At 38.5% G+C, this 20,635-nt stretch overlaps 1 protein-coding gene across 1 annotated transcript in view; it reads left to right on the forward strand.

Moving 5' to 3' along the window:
• The window catches only part of RIMS1 (regulating synaptic membrane exocytosis 1), a 451,285-nt gene that overhangs the window by 72,740 nt on the left and 357,910 nt on the right, over nt 1–20,635 (forward strand). The window contains 3 exon segments of the mRNA XM_074368769.1: nt 4,780–4,875; nt 9,657–9,665; nt 16,011–16,031. Of these exon segments, the coding sequence (XP_074224870.1) occupies nt 4,780–4,875; nt 9,657–9,665; nt 16,011–16,031 (126 nt within the window).

The following is a 20,635-nucleotide window of genomic DNA, read 5'->3' on the forward strand; positions in this document are numbered from 1 at the left end:
CTGGAAGTCTGGCTAGGGGCCGATTGTCATAACAAGAATAGGAACCATCAAAAACTGACATTTGAGCCAAAAATTGAAAGAGGTGAGAGGATTCGTCACACTAATATCAGGGAGGAACATTCGAGACAAAAGGAGTGGTTGGGGCCAAGGCCCCACCCCAGCGAGACTAGGCCTGCTGCATGTGAGGAAGACTGGCAGGAAGGCCATTGCCTCTGCAGGAGGGTGAACAGGGAGGAAGGGAGGCAGGGAAGGAAAAGTCTAAGATGAATTCCGAATGTTACAGGAGGCCGGATTGTATTCTAAGGTCTCTGGCACTTTTTGTGAGTTAACTGGGGAACATTGCAAGATTGTGAGCGGAGGAGTCATGGTCTGACTTCTCTTTCCAAACGGTCTCTCTGGCTATTCTGCTGAAGATAGGTTTAAGGAAGAGGGCAGATGCTCTCATGAGAAGTTTACTGCAGGAATCTGAGGGAGAGATGGTATTGGCCCGGGACAGGTGTGGGAACAGTGGAAAGGGAAGAGGAAAGGTTTGATTCAGCAATTATTTTGAAATTAAAACCAGTCTGAAGGATTCTCTCACAGGTCCCAGGGAAATGAGAAATCAAGTCTAAATTTTTTGGCCTGAACAGCTGGAAAAATGTATCTACAATCAGCCAAGATGGCACTGACTGCTGGAGCATTAGGTGCGTGGGAACACATGAAGAATTCCAGTTGGAAAGGTTGATTCTGAGAGGCCTATTAGAAATCCAAGCGAAAACACTGGGGAGGCAGTTGGATGTCTGGAGTCAAGAAAGGATCCGGCTGGAGATGGGAATTTTGCATATATTTTAGGAGCTTTGGGGTAAAGGCTTGCAGAAGAGGGGTCTGAAGTATTTGAATGGGAGGTTTAGAAGAAAACGGCTGGAAACAGAAACCAGAGCCCCCAAAGTCCCTTCTTGTCTATCTCCCCTTGTTTCTATGTATTTCGATTGGCGATCAGCAAATTAGAAGATTGTATTTTGGAAAAATTCTCAGCGTGGTGTCATTTTAACTGATTCTAAGATCTCTCATGACCAATGCAGGCTAGTAGAGTAACACTGGGGAGAGAAGCACAAATACACTTTCCCCCAGCACTATGTGAATGTCGTTATTGTCTCCACTGATGGGAAGAGAAACCTCAGTGAAGTCCAAAAACCAAAAGATTGAAAACAAAAATGTAAACATGTCCTAATCTATTTGACGGCTTCGTGCACAGTAACTTGTCTCCTGACACTAATCAAGAATGATAAAACAATCTAGATAAAGTTCAACAGAGATCAAATTGCATAAAACAGTGAGGTTTTGGCTTTTTTCTTTTCCTGCAAGTAGGGAAGGAGAAGGGGGGCACTCCTGATTGCAGGCACCAAAATGGAAACTCAAAGGGGAGAAAGTCGTTATGTAAATTGTGTGTTGTGAAGGCACTGAGAATTTTTAATTCACGTACTCTGAGGATCTGGAAGCACATTTAGTTCCTGTGCGGAGAGATGAGAGCCTTCCCCTTGTAGCCTCATCTGCAGGCGTGAGGCGATGCGTCTTCTCCCGCATGTGCTGCAGGGCGGCGTAGCCTCCGCTGAGTGGGCAGTTGGCAGCTGTTCAGCGCATTGATTGCAGTCATTCATAAAACCCGGCAGCTCGAGGGGCGGAGTCAGGAGGAGCAGCTCCCCCTGGCAGGGGGCTGCCGAACGCCTCATTTGCATAGATTTTCAGTGATGCTTGAGGGATGAGGGATGCTTGCTTACACGCAGTTCCAAGACCGTCTGATAAACCCCTGAGTAATTAGAGACATTGCAAGAGTAAGAGGTCACACCTCTGAAACTCCCAGTCTCTCAATCCATGATAATTCTGGCAAGTCAGCACTTGTAGCCTCCTTATGTCTGGCTGAAGGAAAAAATCATACGTTGAGGAAGACTGAATAGGGTCATACTGAAATTTCACTTGTGTTTCTTCAAGTATGAGGGGTCGGTGTTACTAGAATAAGTTTAGTGTATGGAAGATCATGGGGCCAAAGAATTTCCACACTTGAAAACTGACAACACCGTGATGGGTTATCCCTCCAAAGTGCATGGTGCCAGACATGACAATTCAATTGTAATTTTAAAGGAATGTCAATTCGCTCAGGCTGACAAAACTCTTAGGCATGCAATGTATTATTTTATGTATCTTGTTCTGAGTATAGGTTCTTTTTCTTCTTTTTCTCTAGAAGAATTTCAGCTAAAAAGAAGTCAAATCAGAAAATGCAGGGATACATCTTGCCATTGTTCAGAGCCCCCTCAAATTGGTTGAATAATTAGCAATCTGGAACAAACAGCTTTCCCCTTGAAAACAAAGGTTCAACATCCAGCTGCTTTACTCTAGACCTGTGGTCAGGATATATGTCAGTGTGAAAAATATGTTGTTTTCTTGTTTTTTAAAAAAATGAAGTATATTCATTAAGTATATTTTAAATTAAGTACATTTAAATTCTTAATATATGGCTTTTGAGTGTGGATGTGTTTGTTTTCATTAGCCAATAAGATTTTAATTTTAAAAAGTAAAGTATATTAAGTAAATATATTTTAAAATAAGTACATTTAAATTCTAAATAGATGGTTTTGAGTCTTGATGTGTTTATTTTCATATCCAATAAAATTTTAAAGTTCAGAAATGCAAATGAAGTTTTTTATTCAAAAGATTGTACCGCATGTGCAGAGAGAAGTATGCCAGCTATTATTGTTTTAAACCCAAAAGTTTCTGGGTACTCAAGATTAGATGAGAATTTTCTTGCATAGATGTGGTCTTTGGCATACACAAACACACACACACACATAGACCCCTCCACACACAGACCCCCCCACACACAGACCCACACACACATGCTTTGCTCAGAAACCTAGCCTTCTGCTGGAATAAATATTCCACATTTATCAGAAAAGAGTGACTTAAAAGCACATTTAAGGAAAACTCTAATTAAGGGACAGATTCATTTTTCCCTCAAAGCTTTGTGTAAATTAAATGACAGGTTTCTTTTTTTTTTTTTCCCCCCCAAAGCTTTGTGTAAATTCCTGAATATTTAGAGAGAGGAAAAAAAAGAAATGAACTAAGACAGAAAGTTGCATATGGTTTCTCATAGATATAATTTTTCAAATTTTTTCCCAAAGTTGGTGATATTTCCGATATTTTCACAAACCAGTGCATGGAGATTCAGCATGCTGCACATGCTATTTTTAGTTGAGTGAGACTTGCTAAAGATTTTCCAGTGCTGTGAAATGGAACTTCCTGGGCCCTGCACTTTGTATAAGTTATATTAGCATCTATGAGCTCAGAAACCCTAGGATATTACTTGTCCCTCACATCTGCCTTCTGGAATGTTCTGGAATGTTCCAGAATGGAAGGAAAGCAGCCTTTTCCTCTGTGGAAGGAGACCAGAAGGCTCTTGGTTCCTGTGGATGTTTTTGACCTGTGCTCCTGACTGGTCCATGAAGAGTGTAACATTAGCTCTAGACAAACACTGCATTTCTTACTTTTATCCCAAGAGGGAAGGCTTTGAAAGGCACTGTTTTCTTTTTCAGTCATGTTGCTTATGGACTTCTATGTCTTACTTGATCTTGTTTGGAATGAGCTGTGTGTGTGTGTGCATGTTTCTGTGCATTGTGTCCATGTTTCCTGTATCATCACTTTCAGAAGTGGAGAATTTTGCCATGCAGCTTTTGTCTCCGGGAAAATAGTTTATCTGTCACTGCCTCACCAGCCATCCACTTCTGGAATCCCATGGCTAGCCTTCAATATGAGCCATGTCTTCGAAATTCCAAGTGTAGTCAAAACCTTCCTGAAAGTGAAGAACCAGGTTCACGTTGGAGAATCTTGAGCTTTGACAGGCTTTTCCATTTAGCAAAGTCTAAGATGTGGGGTCTCAGCCTTGTAACCAAGGCTTCCCTGTTCAAAGCTATGTCTGTTTTAAAGCTCTTGAGGTGAAAGAAAATCTGAGCCATCTAAGGATAGCCTCAGATGGGGGTGTTTTATGGTTTGTGCCAGTTAATCGCTCTGACACTCTGTAAGCCCTGTTGACATGAGGCTAAGAGAATCTCCTCCTGCTGCCCTCTGGAGCTATGGTCTGCCCTCTGCATTTATTTGTCCTGTGCTGGAGGACTTAAAACACAAAGAGCTTTCACTGATTATTTTCACACTGTGCAGGGCTCTTCTCTGTTTTATGTGTACATACACATACACACACATACTCTATATATGAATATTTTCTTCTAACTCTTCCTCTTTTCTTAGCTTGAAGGGGATTTTGAACATAGGGGATGTCTTGAGGTCTCTCAGATCTCTTTTTGCACAAAGAGAAAGACCTGTGTGGTGATGAAACAAGAGTCACATCCTTTAGTAAAATAGCCACAATCATGGAAAATCCTGCCCGTCTTTTACCACCCCAGCCCAACAGCTGTTCTTATTTTTAAGCTTGCAGATGTCTTCATAGAATGAAGCCGAAGCTTTCCGCGGTGTTGCTTCTATGGGGAAAGCTGCTGACAATCATTTTGTTGGCACTCAAAGGGAAATCCAGCCCTGAGGCTAGCACAGATTTCATGTGGGTATCATTGAGCCCTTGGACACCTGAGTCGAAGATTTCCAACTGGAAGGGCTTTTCCAGGGCCCCCAGGTTAAGATTAATGGGACTTGCAGAGATTTCCCCTTAGACTTGTTTTCAGTACCATGTTTAATTTCCAGATGTTTCTACCCATTTTATAATTAATAGTGCGTTGTGCTGTCTATCATGCGTCCCAGGTGTGTGGTCAGGGACATGGTGAAGCCTGCTGCCTGCAAAACCCCAAGAAATGCTGAACACCAGCCCCATCAACCTCCACCGTGAGTATGGCATTGGTTTTATTGACTGAAAATGTCGTCTCTTACCCAGATCGCTGGTTACAGATTTATTCATTCACACTGCATGTGAGACTAGAAACTTGGGCTTCTCTGGTGTATGGGGTGATTAAAAGGTTACTATTGAATTAGATTAAATTGTCCTGAGCTTTGGGTAGTCAGTATCTTTATTCAGTGATGTTTCTGGTGCCATGTTGGAAAGATGAAACTAGTTAGAGGAAATGGGCACATTTTTCAGGGAACTAGGGTGTCAGAAATTCCGTACCTTTCGGATTTAGAATGTATGTGGGCTGGAACCTCAGATTCTAGAAAAGTGAGGACGCAAGACACAGAGAGGGGAGGAGCTTGTAAATAATGGAAGTGATGAGTAGTTTATCATCTGCCCTCCCACTATGTTATTTAAAGGTAACGGACAGTCTGAAGGAGGGGTTTCCTATCAGTGTTATTTTTATTTTTGTAACCTTGACTGTAGATCCTAGTGTGGAGTTACATGGCCAATCCAAGCAGGACATGGAGAAGAAACCAAATAAGTAAACTCTGAGTTGCAAAAGTGGATTTTGATAGATAAAATGTAAAGAGTTTTAAGGTTATTCAGAGTAGCAAGATATATTCAATCTTCTGAATAGAATTATGTTCCTGGTGATAAAGATTAAACATTTCCTTAAAATACCTCAGCAGTGGCAATACTCTTAGCATAACCATGACAGCCAAGTAGTTACTACTGGGGAAATGCCTCCTTCCAAGATTTTTAGCAAAAACCATTGAAGGAACATGTCTTAAGAGTGATATCCTGTAGATTTCTTTAGCTATCTGAGAATTCTTTGAAGTAACACCAAAATAAAGTAATGAAATTTTCAAAATGCTGTGCCAAGAAAAGTACATTTTTTGTAATTCTTTTGCTATGTCAAGTTTTTATTCACATTGACAAAGACTGAAATTACGTAAAACATTTAAATTCTTATATTTTGTATATTACAGTCACAAATAATTTAAAATTATTTATGTTTCAGGATATAAAATTGATAGGTTATAGATTTTATCTCAATACATATACTTGAATGTCATCTCCATTTAATCAGTACTTTTCAAGGAATGTAAATAATTTTGATTTAACCATAGTGAAAATGATTCACACTTACAATGAGTAAAGTACTAAGTTGGAAGAAGTACTCTCAATGATGCTGCCTCTATTTTTTTATAAATGTTTTAACTGTAAAGTCATTTTCCTAATGGTGGAACTTTTCTTGACAACTCATGGAAAACTTGTGAGTCCCCCTCCTTCCATCTTATGTTCTAGGCATTAGAAAACATTTTACTTATATTAGGATTCAAGCAACTTTGGAGAAGGTTCTTTGAGGAATTAACATTGATTTTTAAGATGCATTATATTCCACATGTTGACGTTCCGTTTTAATTGTTCCCACTCATTCCAACGTCCACTGAAGATTAGAGTTATTAGATATGAAGTAGCAATTGGCATCCTTGCTAGTAAGACTCCAGATCATTTTTTTCTGATTTTGTCTTTGTTTTCCATGGACTCATGGTTGTGGAAATGTGCTGTAACTCACCTTGCACCTTGTGGAAACTTTCTGGTGGCCCCTCTGAGTTTAGCGGCTGAGAAGAAGCAACTGTCATCTCTTTGGATCCTCCTGTCTGACAGTCGCTTTGCTGACTCTGTGCTTTTCTAATTAAATAGTGAATTTCTCTTCAGGTGGTGTGAAGAATTTAAAGTTTGCAGTTCATTCCTTATTTCTACTGATTCTCTCTAGAGAGTGATGTTCATAAACTGAGCTCTCCATATCCATAAAAATGCCTTTCTAGGTTGATTTGAAAAGAGCAACAGTAAGTTCGTGGGAGGGTATTAAGGTGGGCTTTAGCCTGTAGGTCAGTGTTTTCAAATTTGTGAGTTACAACCTACTGGTAGGTCTGAAAATCAATAAAAAGTTAGTTTTTTTGTAGGGGGAGGCAGTGTTGTTTTTATGTTTTAAATTGAAGAGAAATGTAAATATGCATCCCCGGTTAATACTGTAGGATGGGTTTAGATTTCCGTATGTGATAACTGGGTCAAAATATAAAATTTAATAAACACTACACGGATATAAGGATGCACTAATGGATTTTAATTTGGAGAGTGGCTTAGTCATATTTGCTAGATATGTACACTTATGCCTATATAAGATATGTATTACTTTGGCAGAAGTCAGGATAATGGAATATGAATGTGATGTGGGCAAAACTAGAGACAAGCAAATCAATTAATAGACTGTGATAATAGTACAGAGAAAGATGACAAGGTCTTGACCTATTGGAGTAACAGAGGGTCTAGAAAGGAAACAGTTCAAGCTTAGAATGAAGCAAGCCTGATAGGTGGTGCTTCGTTGTCAACTGAACTTGGTTTTTTTTTAAGGGAAGAGTTTAGGTGGACTGTTATATCAGTGGTCTGGGTGATGGCAGACCACCAACTGAGATGCGGAATTGAACAAGCAAATCAGCCCTAAGTGTTGGGGGGCAGTAAAGCATTCAAATTTCGATATAATGATTTTTGTGGTACCTGTGCTTTATCTGAGGGTATATGTCCAAGAAATGGTTGGATATATGAAGCTGAGGCACTCAGTTACCTGGGGAAGTGGACAACATCACTGAAGGGAATAGAGTTAGGAAACAACAGAGAGTCCGAGGTAAGACCGAGGCTTAAGGAGTGAGTAAAGGAAGAGGATCCCCGACACAGCTGAGAAATGGTGGATAAAGAAGCAGGAGAACCGGAAGCCAAGGTGGTAGGGGGACTCACGGGGAATGCCCAACAGCAGCCAAAAGTCAATAACTTAAGAGATAAAATATGTCCTTTGGATCTGGCCATAGAGAGGGCATTGCTGGCATCTACCATCACAGTTTTAATGTATAAGTGGATGGAAATACTCCATTTCTGTAGGTATGAGGAGAAAATGAGAAGTTAGGAAAAGGAGATACTGATTGTACATCACTTTTTCAAAACGCTTGGCTGAGTAGGAAAAGAAAGATTGATTACTAGCAAAGAGATACAAAGTACGGTACCTGTATTTGTGTTACTTGGTACATTCTATTCCACAAGTCTAGACTGATGGCTGCACATGTCAATATACTTTATACTTTCGATAACTGTGCATAGAAACTACCCAAAGATTCTTTTTTCAGTTATTATTAAAATGCCCCTGAGTCCTATTTTAAGCTTCCTGCATAAGTTGTCATTATTTAATCCAAGTAATACATGTATCAGAAATATTAGTGGAGTTTAGTAAGTTGAGTCTGATGGCCCCTATTCTTCAGTTATAAGGAGATATAAGATGCAACATTATAAACTGACTATACTTCAACAAAAATAAATAAATAAATAAAAGAGAACCTTTGTTCTCAGGAAAAAAAAAAGAAGGAAATAAAGATGCATAGATAAGTGAGCTAGAGTTCCCTCTCATGCTGGGGGCATCCGTTACACAGCCAGGTAAATGATATTACTCTGTGCTAAGTGCAACATTAGAAGTAGGTTAAAACAGAGAAAATGATCTATCCTCCTTGGGGCTGATGTGTTCAGAGAAGGATTTTCAGAGCCCACATGGTGAATATGAATTCTGAAGGATGACTAGTTCAGTAGGTAGCAGGTTTGGAATACAGTCTTCCAGGAGGAAAGAACAGTTGCCCCAACCCCCAAAACATCAGGCTGGGCTGGGATAACTTAAAACACGTCCTCACTGCTGAAGCCTGTGAGTGTGCATGTGTGTACCTGTGTGCTGTGTGGTTGTGTGGGTGGGTGATAGTTCGTGTGTGGGGGTGTGGTGTGTGTATGAGAGAGAGACAGAGAGAAAAGAGGGATTCAGGAGGTGCTGCTTTGGACTGTCTATGGAATAAGACACTGTCTAATGTAGAGAACATAAGCTGTACATCACGCCTTGTCTTTGGTTTCAATTTTAATACTGTGTCTTGAAAGTTGACCTAACATTATATGGTTTTTGAGTTTCTCAAAGTGATCATGGATTTAAAAAGTAGGAGAAACATTGGTCTACTCATCAGTGTCAGTCACGGACGTTAGTGAGACCAAGCACGAGAGGCAGGCGGTAGGGCAGGTCTGAGAAGTTTCCCAGGTGCTGTAATTAGAGTATGGTGAGTCATTAGATGTGATGATAAAGCAAAGACAAGAGGAGATAACTCACTTTTAGTTCAAGAGATTGAATGGATGTGCTAATATCAAGAGAGTTAACTTAGGCACTAAACCCAGTTTTGATTTAGCATGCGACTTAGGTATTAGTGGCCAAAGATATCTCTGATTGAAACAGCCAGAAGACAGTTGGCTACGCGTGTCTCAACCTCAGGAGAGACTTAGATGAGATTTACTAATTTTGAGCAACTGCTTCATAATAAAACCATTAGTGCAAATGGAATAGCACAGGGAGAAGGTGTCGCGTTGGCAGGAAAGAGTGTAAAAGGCAGTACAGAGAATATCGTCAGGACTTCAACAAAGAGAAGAGGAGTTAAGTAAACTGTACAAAATTAGGCAAGAACCAAGTTTTCTTGGAACTTTCTATGTTTTCATACTGAAAATCCCATATCTTGGGAAACCACCCCCGGGGCTGGGAAAACTTGGGATGGTTGGTCACATTGGAATTGGAGTATGAAAGTAGAACTTCAGAAAAAGAATATGTAGCCAATGAAAACACTATATTTAGACAAAATATGTTTATATTACTGTGGAAGGTGACATTATCAGGAATACACTGAATCCAGAGAGGTACAGAGATCATAGGTCAATTCAGTGTGTGTGTGTGTGTGTGTGTGTGTGTGTGTGTGTGTGTGTGTGTGTGATTGCTTGCATTTCAAATTTAAGGGAAAAAAACACACCATGTTTGCAATTCACCTTTGCAAAGTGTAAAGGTTAGTTTTTATAGGATTGTGCAACTACTACCACTATATAATTCTGGAACGCTTTGATCACCCCCAAAAGAAACCTAAGATTCATTAGCAGTCATTCTTTATTCCCTTTAAAACCCAGCTTCTAGAAACCACTAACCTATTTTCTGTCTCTATGGATTTACTTATTCTGGACATTTCTTGTAAATGGAATCATATAATATGTGATTGTTTATGGCTGGTTTTTATCACTTAGCATAATATTTTCAAGATTCATCCATGTTACAGTACATATCAGGACTTCATTCCTTTTGTTGCCAAATACAATTCCATTGTATGCATATACCACTTCTTGGTTTATCCATCAGCTAATGCACATTTGGATTGTTTCCAATTTTTCTGCTGTATAAAATGGCTTTTAACATTGATGTACAAATTTTTGAGTGGACATATGTTCTCAGTTCTCTTGAGTAAACTGAAAATAAAGCTAGGAATTAAATTGCTGGGTCATTTGTTAACTGTTTACATTGTCTAGGAACTGTCAAGCTGTGTTTCAAAACAGCTGGACCATTTTGCATTTCTACCAGCAACATACGAGGATTCTAATTTCTTTACATCCTTGCCAACACTTGTGATTGTCAGTCTCTTGTTAATAGCCATCTTTGTAGGTGTGAAGTGTATGGATGATTATCTTTTTGTGGTTTTGACTTGTATTTCCATAATGAATAATGATGTTTAGCATTTTTTCATGTGTTCAATGGCTCTTAATATCTCTTCTTTGGAGAAATATCAATCAAATCTTTTGTCTATTTTTAATTGAGTTATTTGTCTTTATGTTGAGGTGTAAAAGTTTATTTTAATATATAATGGATACTACATACTTGTCAAATACATGATTCGCAAATATCTTCTCCCATTTAGTGAGTTGTCTTTTTATTTTCTTCATAGTACCTTGAAGCACAAGTTTTTAATTTTGATGAAGTCAAATAGATCTATTTTCCTTTGGTTACTTGTAAGTTTTAGTGTCATATCTAAGAAATTATTATCAAATTTAGGGTCATAAAGATTTACCCTAGGTTTTCTTCTAAGAGTTTTATAATTTTAGTTCTTATGTGTAGGTCTTTGATCCATTTTCAGTTACTTTTTTTTATATGGTGTGAGGGAGGGATCCACTTTCTTATTTTTTTTAACATTTTTTATTGATTTATAATCATTTTACAATGTTGTGTCAAATTCGGGAGGGATCCACTTTTGTCCTTTTGCATGTGGATCTCCAGTTGTCAAAAAGTGGTGATTCTACACATACTGGTCTTGCTTCTGATACTAGAGGGAAAACCTTCAATCTCTCCCCAGTAAATATGATAAAAGTTGTGAGGGTTTAGTTTTATTTTTAACTGCTATTATATTTATTTTTTATTAAAGTATAGTCAGTGTACAATATTTTGTCCATTTCTGGTGTACAGCATAATGTTTCAGTTACACATATACATACATATATTCATTTTTGTAATCTTTTTCATTATTGCTTACTACAAGATATCCAACAGAGTTCTCTGTGCTATACAGTAGAAACCTGTTGTTTATCTATTTTATATGTAGTAGTTAGTATCTGCAAATCTCATACTCTCAATTTATAGTTGTGTGGTTTTAGTAGATGTTCTTCATCAGGTTTAGGAAATTTCCTTCTACTTCTAGGATATTGAGGGTTCATATAATGAAAGGATGTTGGATTTTATCAAATGCTTTTTCTACATCTATTGTGATGATAATGTGTTTATTGTCCTTTATTCTAATAATTTGGTGTATTGCTTTGATTGATCTTCATATGTTTAAACAGTCTTGTGTTCCTGGGATAAATCCTACTTGGTTATCTGTTTGATTTGTTGCTTCTTTGATTTGCTAATATTTTTGATGATTTTTGTGTATGTATTTAGAAGAGATATTGGCCTGTGGTTTTCCTGTGATGTCTTTGTCTGATTTTGGTATCAGGGTAATACTGGCCTTATGGAATGAATTTGGAGGTATTCCCTGCTATTTTATTTAGGAAGAGTTTATGAAAGATTATTGTAAATTTTTCTCCAGGTGTCTGGTATAATTCACCAGTGGAACCATCAGCTTTCCTTTGTAGTAAGTTTTTTTTAATTATTTATTAATTTCTATCTTTTTTGACCATTTAAATGGTTCTGTATGAATGTATATGTGTGCTTAAGCAAATGTATCAGATGAAAGTATCATGTGACATCTTCGCACCTTCAGAAAAACTCATATTCAGGAGTCAGTTCTCTATAACTCTTGAGCCATTCATGATTGGGTTTATTGCTACTGTTGATTTCTAACTCCCAGAAAATAAACTTAACTATGTCTGTGTGTGTGTGTGTGTGTGTGTGTGTGTACCTGCACACACATATGTGTAGGACTAACTTCATCATATAAAAATGACCAGTGTAACATCAGAGTCTGGGTTCAGTGTGAAGACCAATCAGAAAGAAAGTTAGTATCTATAAGACCTTGTGAATACAAGTTCTTTAATACTATTGAGATTATTTGGTTTGAGTTTCTCTGATTACCTTTGGAAAAACTGAGAAATGGGTTTTAATATACTGATTATTTTTACTTATTTTTCTCTTGTTAGGTAGGCGTTTTTAAGTCCTGTAATGAATTATCAGTTTCATTCTTTGAACAAAAAGTGAATTGAGGTTCTAGATAAAAATTCAAAGTATTTAGTGTCAGGATTTTACTAGGCCATTCTGTCTCTGTCTTGTCTACTTCCTCTTTTCCAGAAGTGATCTTTCTGTGCAGTGGTCATTCACATCCTGGACTGGATCGCTGGGTACCATCTGCATTGAGGCTTTGACATGGACACACGTGTCACACACACTCTTCTTCTCCCCTTCTTCACAGCTTCAGATGAGTCAGCCTTGAATTGACAGGGAGGCTGCATCCAAATTTTTCTTTTAATAGACATACTTTTTCAGATCTCAAGGGCACGGGTTTTTCAGCAACAACAATCTTTGTTCAGATTTAATTATAACATAGGGACTTCTGAGGACCAGCATGTATGGGACTAGAATGAATTTAATCATGGAAATGTGGTAGCTTATATTTAACCTAATTTTAAAATACTCAACCTTGAGAACCAAAAATATTACTGAGAAAATGATATATCAATATATTTACGTTTCTCATAGCAGTATGGGAAATATACATATATCTTTACACTTGAAAATATGGATTTTCATTTAAAGTCATGTATCTAACAGCAAAATTACATGTTATACTAGATAACAAATTAAACAAAAGTGTGTCTTTGAAGCTGTAAACAGTTGAATAGAAGCCCTTGTCTTTTGTCACTGTGCCTTTAAGCTCTGCAAACCACACGTGACCGTTAGGTTGTATATGCTAATATACTAATACATTATACTATGTATATACTATGTACTAATGCTTAGAGCTCTGTGTATTGATGCCAAGAGCTCCATGTACTAATACCCAGATCTCTATGTGCCAATACCCAGAGCAGTATGTACTAAGCCCAGAACTCTATGTACTAATTCCCAGAACCCTATGTGCTAATATGTCTTGCTGTAATAGTGGGTGGCAGAAGTTCCATGGATAACACAGAAATTTGGGCAGTTCATTGGCAGACTGTCACCACCTCAGACACATCTCCATCATGAATACAATCATTCCTCTCAGTAACGTGGGAGAGACCCTCTGGATACTGGGCTGCTTTTCCCTGTTTTTTTCTGTTCTCGTCCCTCTGCTCCTCCTAAGCCTAGTGGTGTTCTGTGCTCCTGAAGTTCTGCAGATTTCTTACTCAGTCTTTTCCAAATTCTCTTGAGTTCTGATTTCAGCACAGCTGTGGTCTACTTCTTCGGTGGAAACCTGTTAGATCAGCTTTGGATGAGAAGGTAGCATTAAGGAAAGGGGATGTGAACTTCTTCAGCTGGTGCATGGCGGAGCAGGGCACTGCTTGCTCTGCAGTGAGCTGGGCTATTCATTCTCCCTTCAGAAGATATTATTTAGTCTGGACCTACTGTGTGCAGAGTCTCATCCAAGGCACTCGACGTGGTGATGAACCAAGCAGAGTCCTTGTCCTTGTAGAACTTCAGCGTGTGGGAGAAGATCTAAATGACAAACTCACATAGATGACAAAACTCTCCCTTTTCACCAGAACCTGAACTGAGTACAGAGACAGAGACCACACAGGGGAAACTGTTTAGAGAGCATGCTCCAGGAAGGCTCTGAGAGGAGCCGATATTTAAGGAGAGATTGAAAGATGAGAAGTCAGTCTTGTGAAGAGCCAGCAGAAGGGAATTCCAGGCAAAGAGGATGCTATGTGCAGTGGACCGGACATGGAAACCATTGTGGCATGCTCGGGGAACCGAAAGAAAGGCAGAGGAAAGCGAGGAGGAAGTGGAGAAGGACAATGGAGGATGCTGATGAGTAAGCAAGGGTTTCATCTTAGAGGAACAAAGACCTCCCAGATCTTTGCATTTTAACGTAAGGCTATAGAGAAACACTTGATGCTGTTCAAAGAAGGGAGAGTCACGATCCAATGTAGTGTGGCCAGTGGGTGGGAAGATGATACAGGAACTTTTAGGAGGCAGTTGTGGTGGTTCTGGCAAAACGTAATGGTGGTTTGGACTCTGCTGGTGGCAACAGATGTGCAGCAAGTGGAATTTAGTGAGGTTTAGTGGAATTTAATGAATTTTGGAAGCAATGAAAGAGAAGAGGAATTTCTTGTGTGTACTGGAGGGAGGGGGCTCCAAGCCGTGTGTGTAATCTCTAATATGCCTGATAGGTCCTCTGTTCACTGAACACATAATGTCTAGGAACGTATTTTCTCATAAAGTCTTAAGCATCCTGTTATGAACACAAACATATCTTCAATGGCATACATAAGTGAAAAATTTAGAAATTTCATTTATATTCCTTTAGGTGAATTTCTATAAGAACTTCAAATTTTGAAGGTAAAAAATGATGAAAAGTAAAATTGAGTAAAATTTGAAGCATGATCAGACTTGACCATTTTAAATAAATTTGTTTTTTTGTGATTGTTTTCACTCTGATGTTTTGTTGGTCTAGAAGAATTACTCATGTTGTAGGTGTTTAGATACACTCGAGGAAATGAATGTTTTAAAATATATACTGCTTTTAAAATATGCTCCTTTTTTGAAATGTATCTCATTTTTTAGAGTAAAATTTAGCCAAGAAGAAAGGGAGCGTATTTTCAAAAGCAAAGGATCTTTTAAGTATATATCTTATTATGAATGAAAGGATTAATCAGAGACAAGCTGCCTTCTCTGTACTATTTCTAGCCAGATGTTTACATCAAAATGTGATGCGTTTTATTTTCTTGCTAAGTTCAGATTTTTTTTCCTTATACTACAAGAGGTGTTCAGTGTCATAGTCTAGTTCTAGCCCCACTTGTAGTACAGATCATATTAAGCAGGTGATGATAGAAAAAAATGTCAACTCCAAAAAAAATATGTTTTTGTCTTTTAGTATAAAGTCAGTACAGCCAGGAACTTGCAAATAGGGAGTACTAGGAACACTGGTGTTTCCATTCATGGTTATAATTAGAAAGTGAGAGAATTTTTTTCTGTAGCTTTTCTACATTTTTTTTTTTTTTGGTATGATTTGCTGGTTTATGCAAGTCATTCTATGCCAGTTTACAAAAGTCTTACAAAGCTCTTCTTTCTGCTGTAACTATTTTAAGACAGTATTGTGTTTATCTCTGAGTACTCTAGAGGAGAAGATGCCTTCTTCAACTTCTCAGGTACTGAAAGGGTTTAGTTCTGTTAGAGTAGAGCTGTGGTAGTTTTGTGTATAGCAGTTATGTTTCGTGGAACTTTACTAGTCATTAATCATGTTCACCAATTATCCCTTGATGACTGAACTAGGTCCCCTTTTAATGATGCTCTGAGTGGTTCCTAAGTTGGTGAGCCTGATCTTGGAAGACCTTGTCCCTTGTGTACTGTCCGTGCCTTTTGTTCCTGCAAGTAGAGAATGTTTTAGCTAAATGCAACTTTTTTCCTCTCTTGTGCAGAACATCTAACTTGAATCCTATTCATTATTACCCTACTGATTCTATCAGGAAGCCTAAAGGTCATGTTTACCTTTATTTTAGGGCCAGCTCCAGATGTCCAGCTGAGTGGTCTTCATCCCTTCAGCTTTCTTGGGATAAATGATATTTGTCCCAAACAGGGACAATTACTTTTTAAAAAGATGTCCTGAGAAAACTAAGGTTGTTGAAGGCCCAGCAAACCTTCAGTTGAGTTCATTTAATGTCAGCTATGCATCAAGCCATGTGATGTGAGCAACAACTGAGTTCTGAAGATGTATGGGCGTGACCTGCATGTGGCAAATGAAACATAAACCTGGGGGTGACTTACCCCAGGGTTACTCAACAGGGAAGGCGCAGATGTAGGTCTAGAGTTCAGGTTATCTGGATTCAGATTCGTAGCATATGATGGACTCAAAATACGCAGATAATCTACATTGTTAGCATGGAGAGGATTTTGCAATGCTTCAGGGAATAGTGGGTAAATTCTAGCTTGAAGGGCTTCAGCGATGTATTTTTAGCCCTTGTCCTGTTGCTTATCTGCTGGATGACATTGGCCTAGAGGTCTTAACTTCCTAAATATTAGTTTTCTCATCTGAAAAGTAGGACGAAAATTACTTCTTGTTATCTTGTTATTACTTCTTGAGGACAAAATGAAATAAAGTACATGAGAGAACTGTGTATGAAGTACTACATGAATATTATTCTCCTGAAGAAGTCAGTAATCTATGCAGTATTCATTATTTCATCCGTTGAACAAATATTTACCAAATATTGAAGTTCTTACAGTGTGCTGACATTGACATGATTTGGAAAATATATATATATATATATATATATATATATATATATATATATATATATATATATATATATTTGGCTAATCCCGTCAAAACATAGACTGTATCTTTTCTTACTATTACTGTTTCTTTTTGAAAGGAGTGGTGTAAAAAGGCATTGGGGTATTTTTAAAAAGCATACATCCCACCTCAGGCCACCCCATCATGTATCAAATGCTCCCGACTGTGTGGGAGTAGGGAGCCCAGGAAACGTGTATTTGGAAAATCTCCCCAAGTTATCCTGATGTACTCTCCTGATTAGAACCACTGGTATGTGCCACTGAGATGCTCAGGAAAGATGAACGTTAGCTGGGATGAGTGATAATTTGATAAATTGAAATTAATGTGACTATCACGGAATGGTCCCTCTCTTCGAACACTCATGTGGAGACGAAATAAAAAATGGCAATATTATTATTAGAAACTCGCTGTGCCTCAGGGCCCAGCCTGGTTACTCTGTGAATCACTGCTGTTTCCTCTGCTTTTCTGCAGAGTCTTTTGTCCAAGATGAGAATGGTCTACCTGTGCCAAGGAAATAGATGGTCCTTATGCAGAAGCAGGGAGCTCATAGCCAAAGGAGAATGTGTACCCATGGTTACTTCTGCACTGCTATTAGAAAGAAGAAATTAAATAAAAGGGAAAGATTATGCCCAGGACCTTGGGCAATCCATGCCACAAATTAATGTTTGTTTAGTGAAAAATGATTTTAGTAGATAAATGAAGGTACTCATCTATTATGCATGTAACAAACATTAAACACTGTGAGTGTGTCTAGGGCATCTTTAATGACTTTCGATAGCATCGCTGGTAATATATAATTGAGGTCATTGGGTAGACAAATTCAGAACATGACAGGCTGAAGCAGGCCTTTCAAGTCTTACTTAACTCTGGGTAGTGTTAAATAAGATTTCCATCAGTTCAAATGACCTATATGTGTAGCATGTATTTTGCTGTTCATTCATTCATTTTTACTCATTCACCCAACAAATGTAAGAGACTTACAAAGCTATGAAGAAGATATAACCTAGTTAAGCTGACAGACAGGTAAATAAGTAATTGCAACGAAGTATGATGACAAAGCTATGAAAGAGCTTACAGATTGCCATGAAGGCACAGAGAAATCTAACTTGAAATTGGAAGTGAGGAAAAATTGTTAGAGCCAGTAATACTTAGAGCTGGTAATATAAATTTTATCATATTTATATTATTATTCAATTGCATGCTATCTGATACTTTTCTGCAATTCTTTTAAAAAATGTTTATAAAGCCTAAGCTATGTTCCAGATACAGTAGTAAGTTTGAGGAAGAAGGAAGGGAAGGATCCCAAAATACTAAGTAACAGGATCTGCCCTCAAGTCATTCCTAATTTAAGGAGATGAGGGATGGAGGGATGGATGGACGGATGGATGGGTGGATGGGAAGGTTGGTGGCTATGTAGGTATAAAAGGTACCTTACAAAAGTCAAGCGCATTACTTAAAAATGTACATGGAATTCTTTTCAAGGGGGGATCTATCAACAATTGTGGCTGATGTAATGTGGAGTCAGGAAAAGCTAGAGGAGAAAGGAGGATATTAGCTTTCCTTCAAGAGTGGGTTTTAGTCGGATAGAAAGGAGAGTTGAGGGCATCCCAGACTAAGAAAATGACTTGGGCACTGACTATATAATCTGGTTGCAGAGGCATATTTGGCAAAGAAGTTGAGGAATATAAACCTCTAAAGGAACGCAGGGGCCAGGTTATAAATATCCTTAAGTTCCAGGGTCAGGAAACTGCTTTTACTCTGAAGACATGAAAGCATCTGAACTTGGAGCCACCAACCTGAAAGGGATGTGTCGGGGTGATGAATTTTTCTGAAGTATGTGTGATGGGTGATAACAGGGCACTCCTGGGGAGAAGGAGACCAATTAGTAGACGGTTAAAATAGACCAGACATGGTTAATAATAGTAAGGCTGATGGTGGGAGTTAAGAAGAAATGGATGCAAGAAAGAAGCATCTGGAAGGAGACAGCAGAGGCTTTGGTGACAAATGAATGAACAGGGAGAGGAAAGACCCCAAAAAGGTCTAAGAATTTAAGCGGGGAGTTCCTAAGGAAATTTAATGAAAAGATAAGGCAATGGAAACGGCGCGTAGCTCTACGGAATTATGGTCCCTCAAATACGCGCTTCTTTTCTGATGCCTTAGGGAGACCCACAGGAAAGAAGTCTCTCTAGCACGGTGGAGAGAACTATTTTGTATGGTAGCACCAAAAAGGAAAGGAAAGCACATCTTAATTTTCAGCATCTCTCACCACCCTCAGTTATGCCTAAGGTTAGGGCAGGAGGAAGTCTAGTTTTAGCTCTTTGCTGGTTCTCCACAACCTGTGCCAACAATAACTGCAGTTGTATGCTACTCCGTTTTAGGCACTTATGTGCAGTTAACACAAAGTTCTATAAAGTGCCATGATCATCTTCATTTTATAAGTGAGGGAACTGAGGCACAGAGTTGTAAATTACTTGCTCATGCACTGACACCCACTGATCGTGAAGCCAGGATTTGAAGCCAGGCAGTCAGAGGCCAGCGCCCAAGCTCCAGACCTGCTCAGAGGCAGGCACCACAAGTGGCATTTCAGGGTCCCAGTGAGACCCATTGACGGTGCCCTTCTTGCTCAATCCTGGGCTGTTCTCCAGAGGGTGAGAAGATAAGAATGTCATAGTGTTTTGTTTTTTTTTTAATTTAAGTATAACTGATTTAATATTGTGTTAGTTTCAGGTGTACCAGCATAGCAGTTCAGCTTTGGGCAGATTATTTTCCACTATAGGTTATTATAAGATGTTGAATCTAGGTCCCTGTGCTCTACAGTAGGACCTTGTTGTCTATCTGTTTTATATACAGTAGTGTGTATCTGTTAATCCCAAACTCCTGATTTGTCCCTTCCCCCTCATTTGCTAACCATAAATTTGTTTTCTATGTCTGTGAGTCTGTTTTGTAATACATTTATTCAGCATTATTTTTAGAGTCCACATATAGGTGATATTATATAATTGTCTTTCTCTGTCTGACTTACTTCACTAAGCATAATACGATCTAGGTCCATCCACATTGCTGCAAATGGCAATATTTCATTCTTTCTTACAGCCAAGTAGTATTCCATTTTGTGTGCGAACACACACACACACACACACACATCGTTATCCAATCATCTGTCCGTGGACACTTAGGTTGCTTCCATGTCTTGGCTATTGTAAATAGTTCTGCTGTGAACATTAGGGTGCATGTAATTTTCAAATTAGTGTTTTTGGTTTTTTCCAGATACATGCCCAGGAGTGGGATTGCTGGACCATATGGCAACTCTATTTTTAATTTTTCAAGGAATCTTCATACTGTTTTCCAAGGTGGCTGCACCAATTTACAGTCCCACCAACAGTGTACAAGGGTTCCCTTTTCTCCGCACCCTCTCTAACATTTGTTATTTGTAGACTTTTTGATGATGGCCATTCTGACTAGTGTGAGATGACATCTCACTGCAGTTTTGATTTGCATTTCTCTAATAATTAGCAATGTTGAGCATCTCTTCATGTGCCTGTTGGCCATCTGTATGTCTTTCTTAGAAAATGTCTATTCAGGTCTTCTGCCCATTTTGTGATTGGGTTTTTTTGATATTGAGTTGTATAAACTGTCTCTATATTTTGGATAATAACCCCTTGCCAGTCACATCATTTGCAAATATTTTCTCTTATTCTGTAGGTTGACTTTTTGTTTTGTTGATGGCTTCTTTTGCTGTTATTTATAGTGTTCCTGAGTCAAAGAATTCATGCATGCTAGTTGGGAGTTTGGCAGACATGATATATATATAATCAGTGAACAAGTCACGCTCTCTATGGTATTTACCCCAAGTTGGAACAAATTCATGGAGGGTATAAAATTTGAGAGACCTCAAAGAACGTACAGAATTTCTATCATGACTTTTTGCATCTAAATTTCCTCATATATGGAGTAAGTG

Source organism: Camelus bactrianus, chromosome 8, assembly GCF_048773025.1.
Source record: "Camelus bactrianus isolate YW-2024 breed Bactrian camel chromosome 8, ASM4877302v1, whole genome shotgun sequence".
Lineage (NCBI taxonomy): Eukaryota > Metazoa > Chordata > Mammalia > Artiodactyla > Camelidae > Camelus > Camelus bactrianus.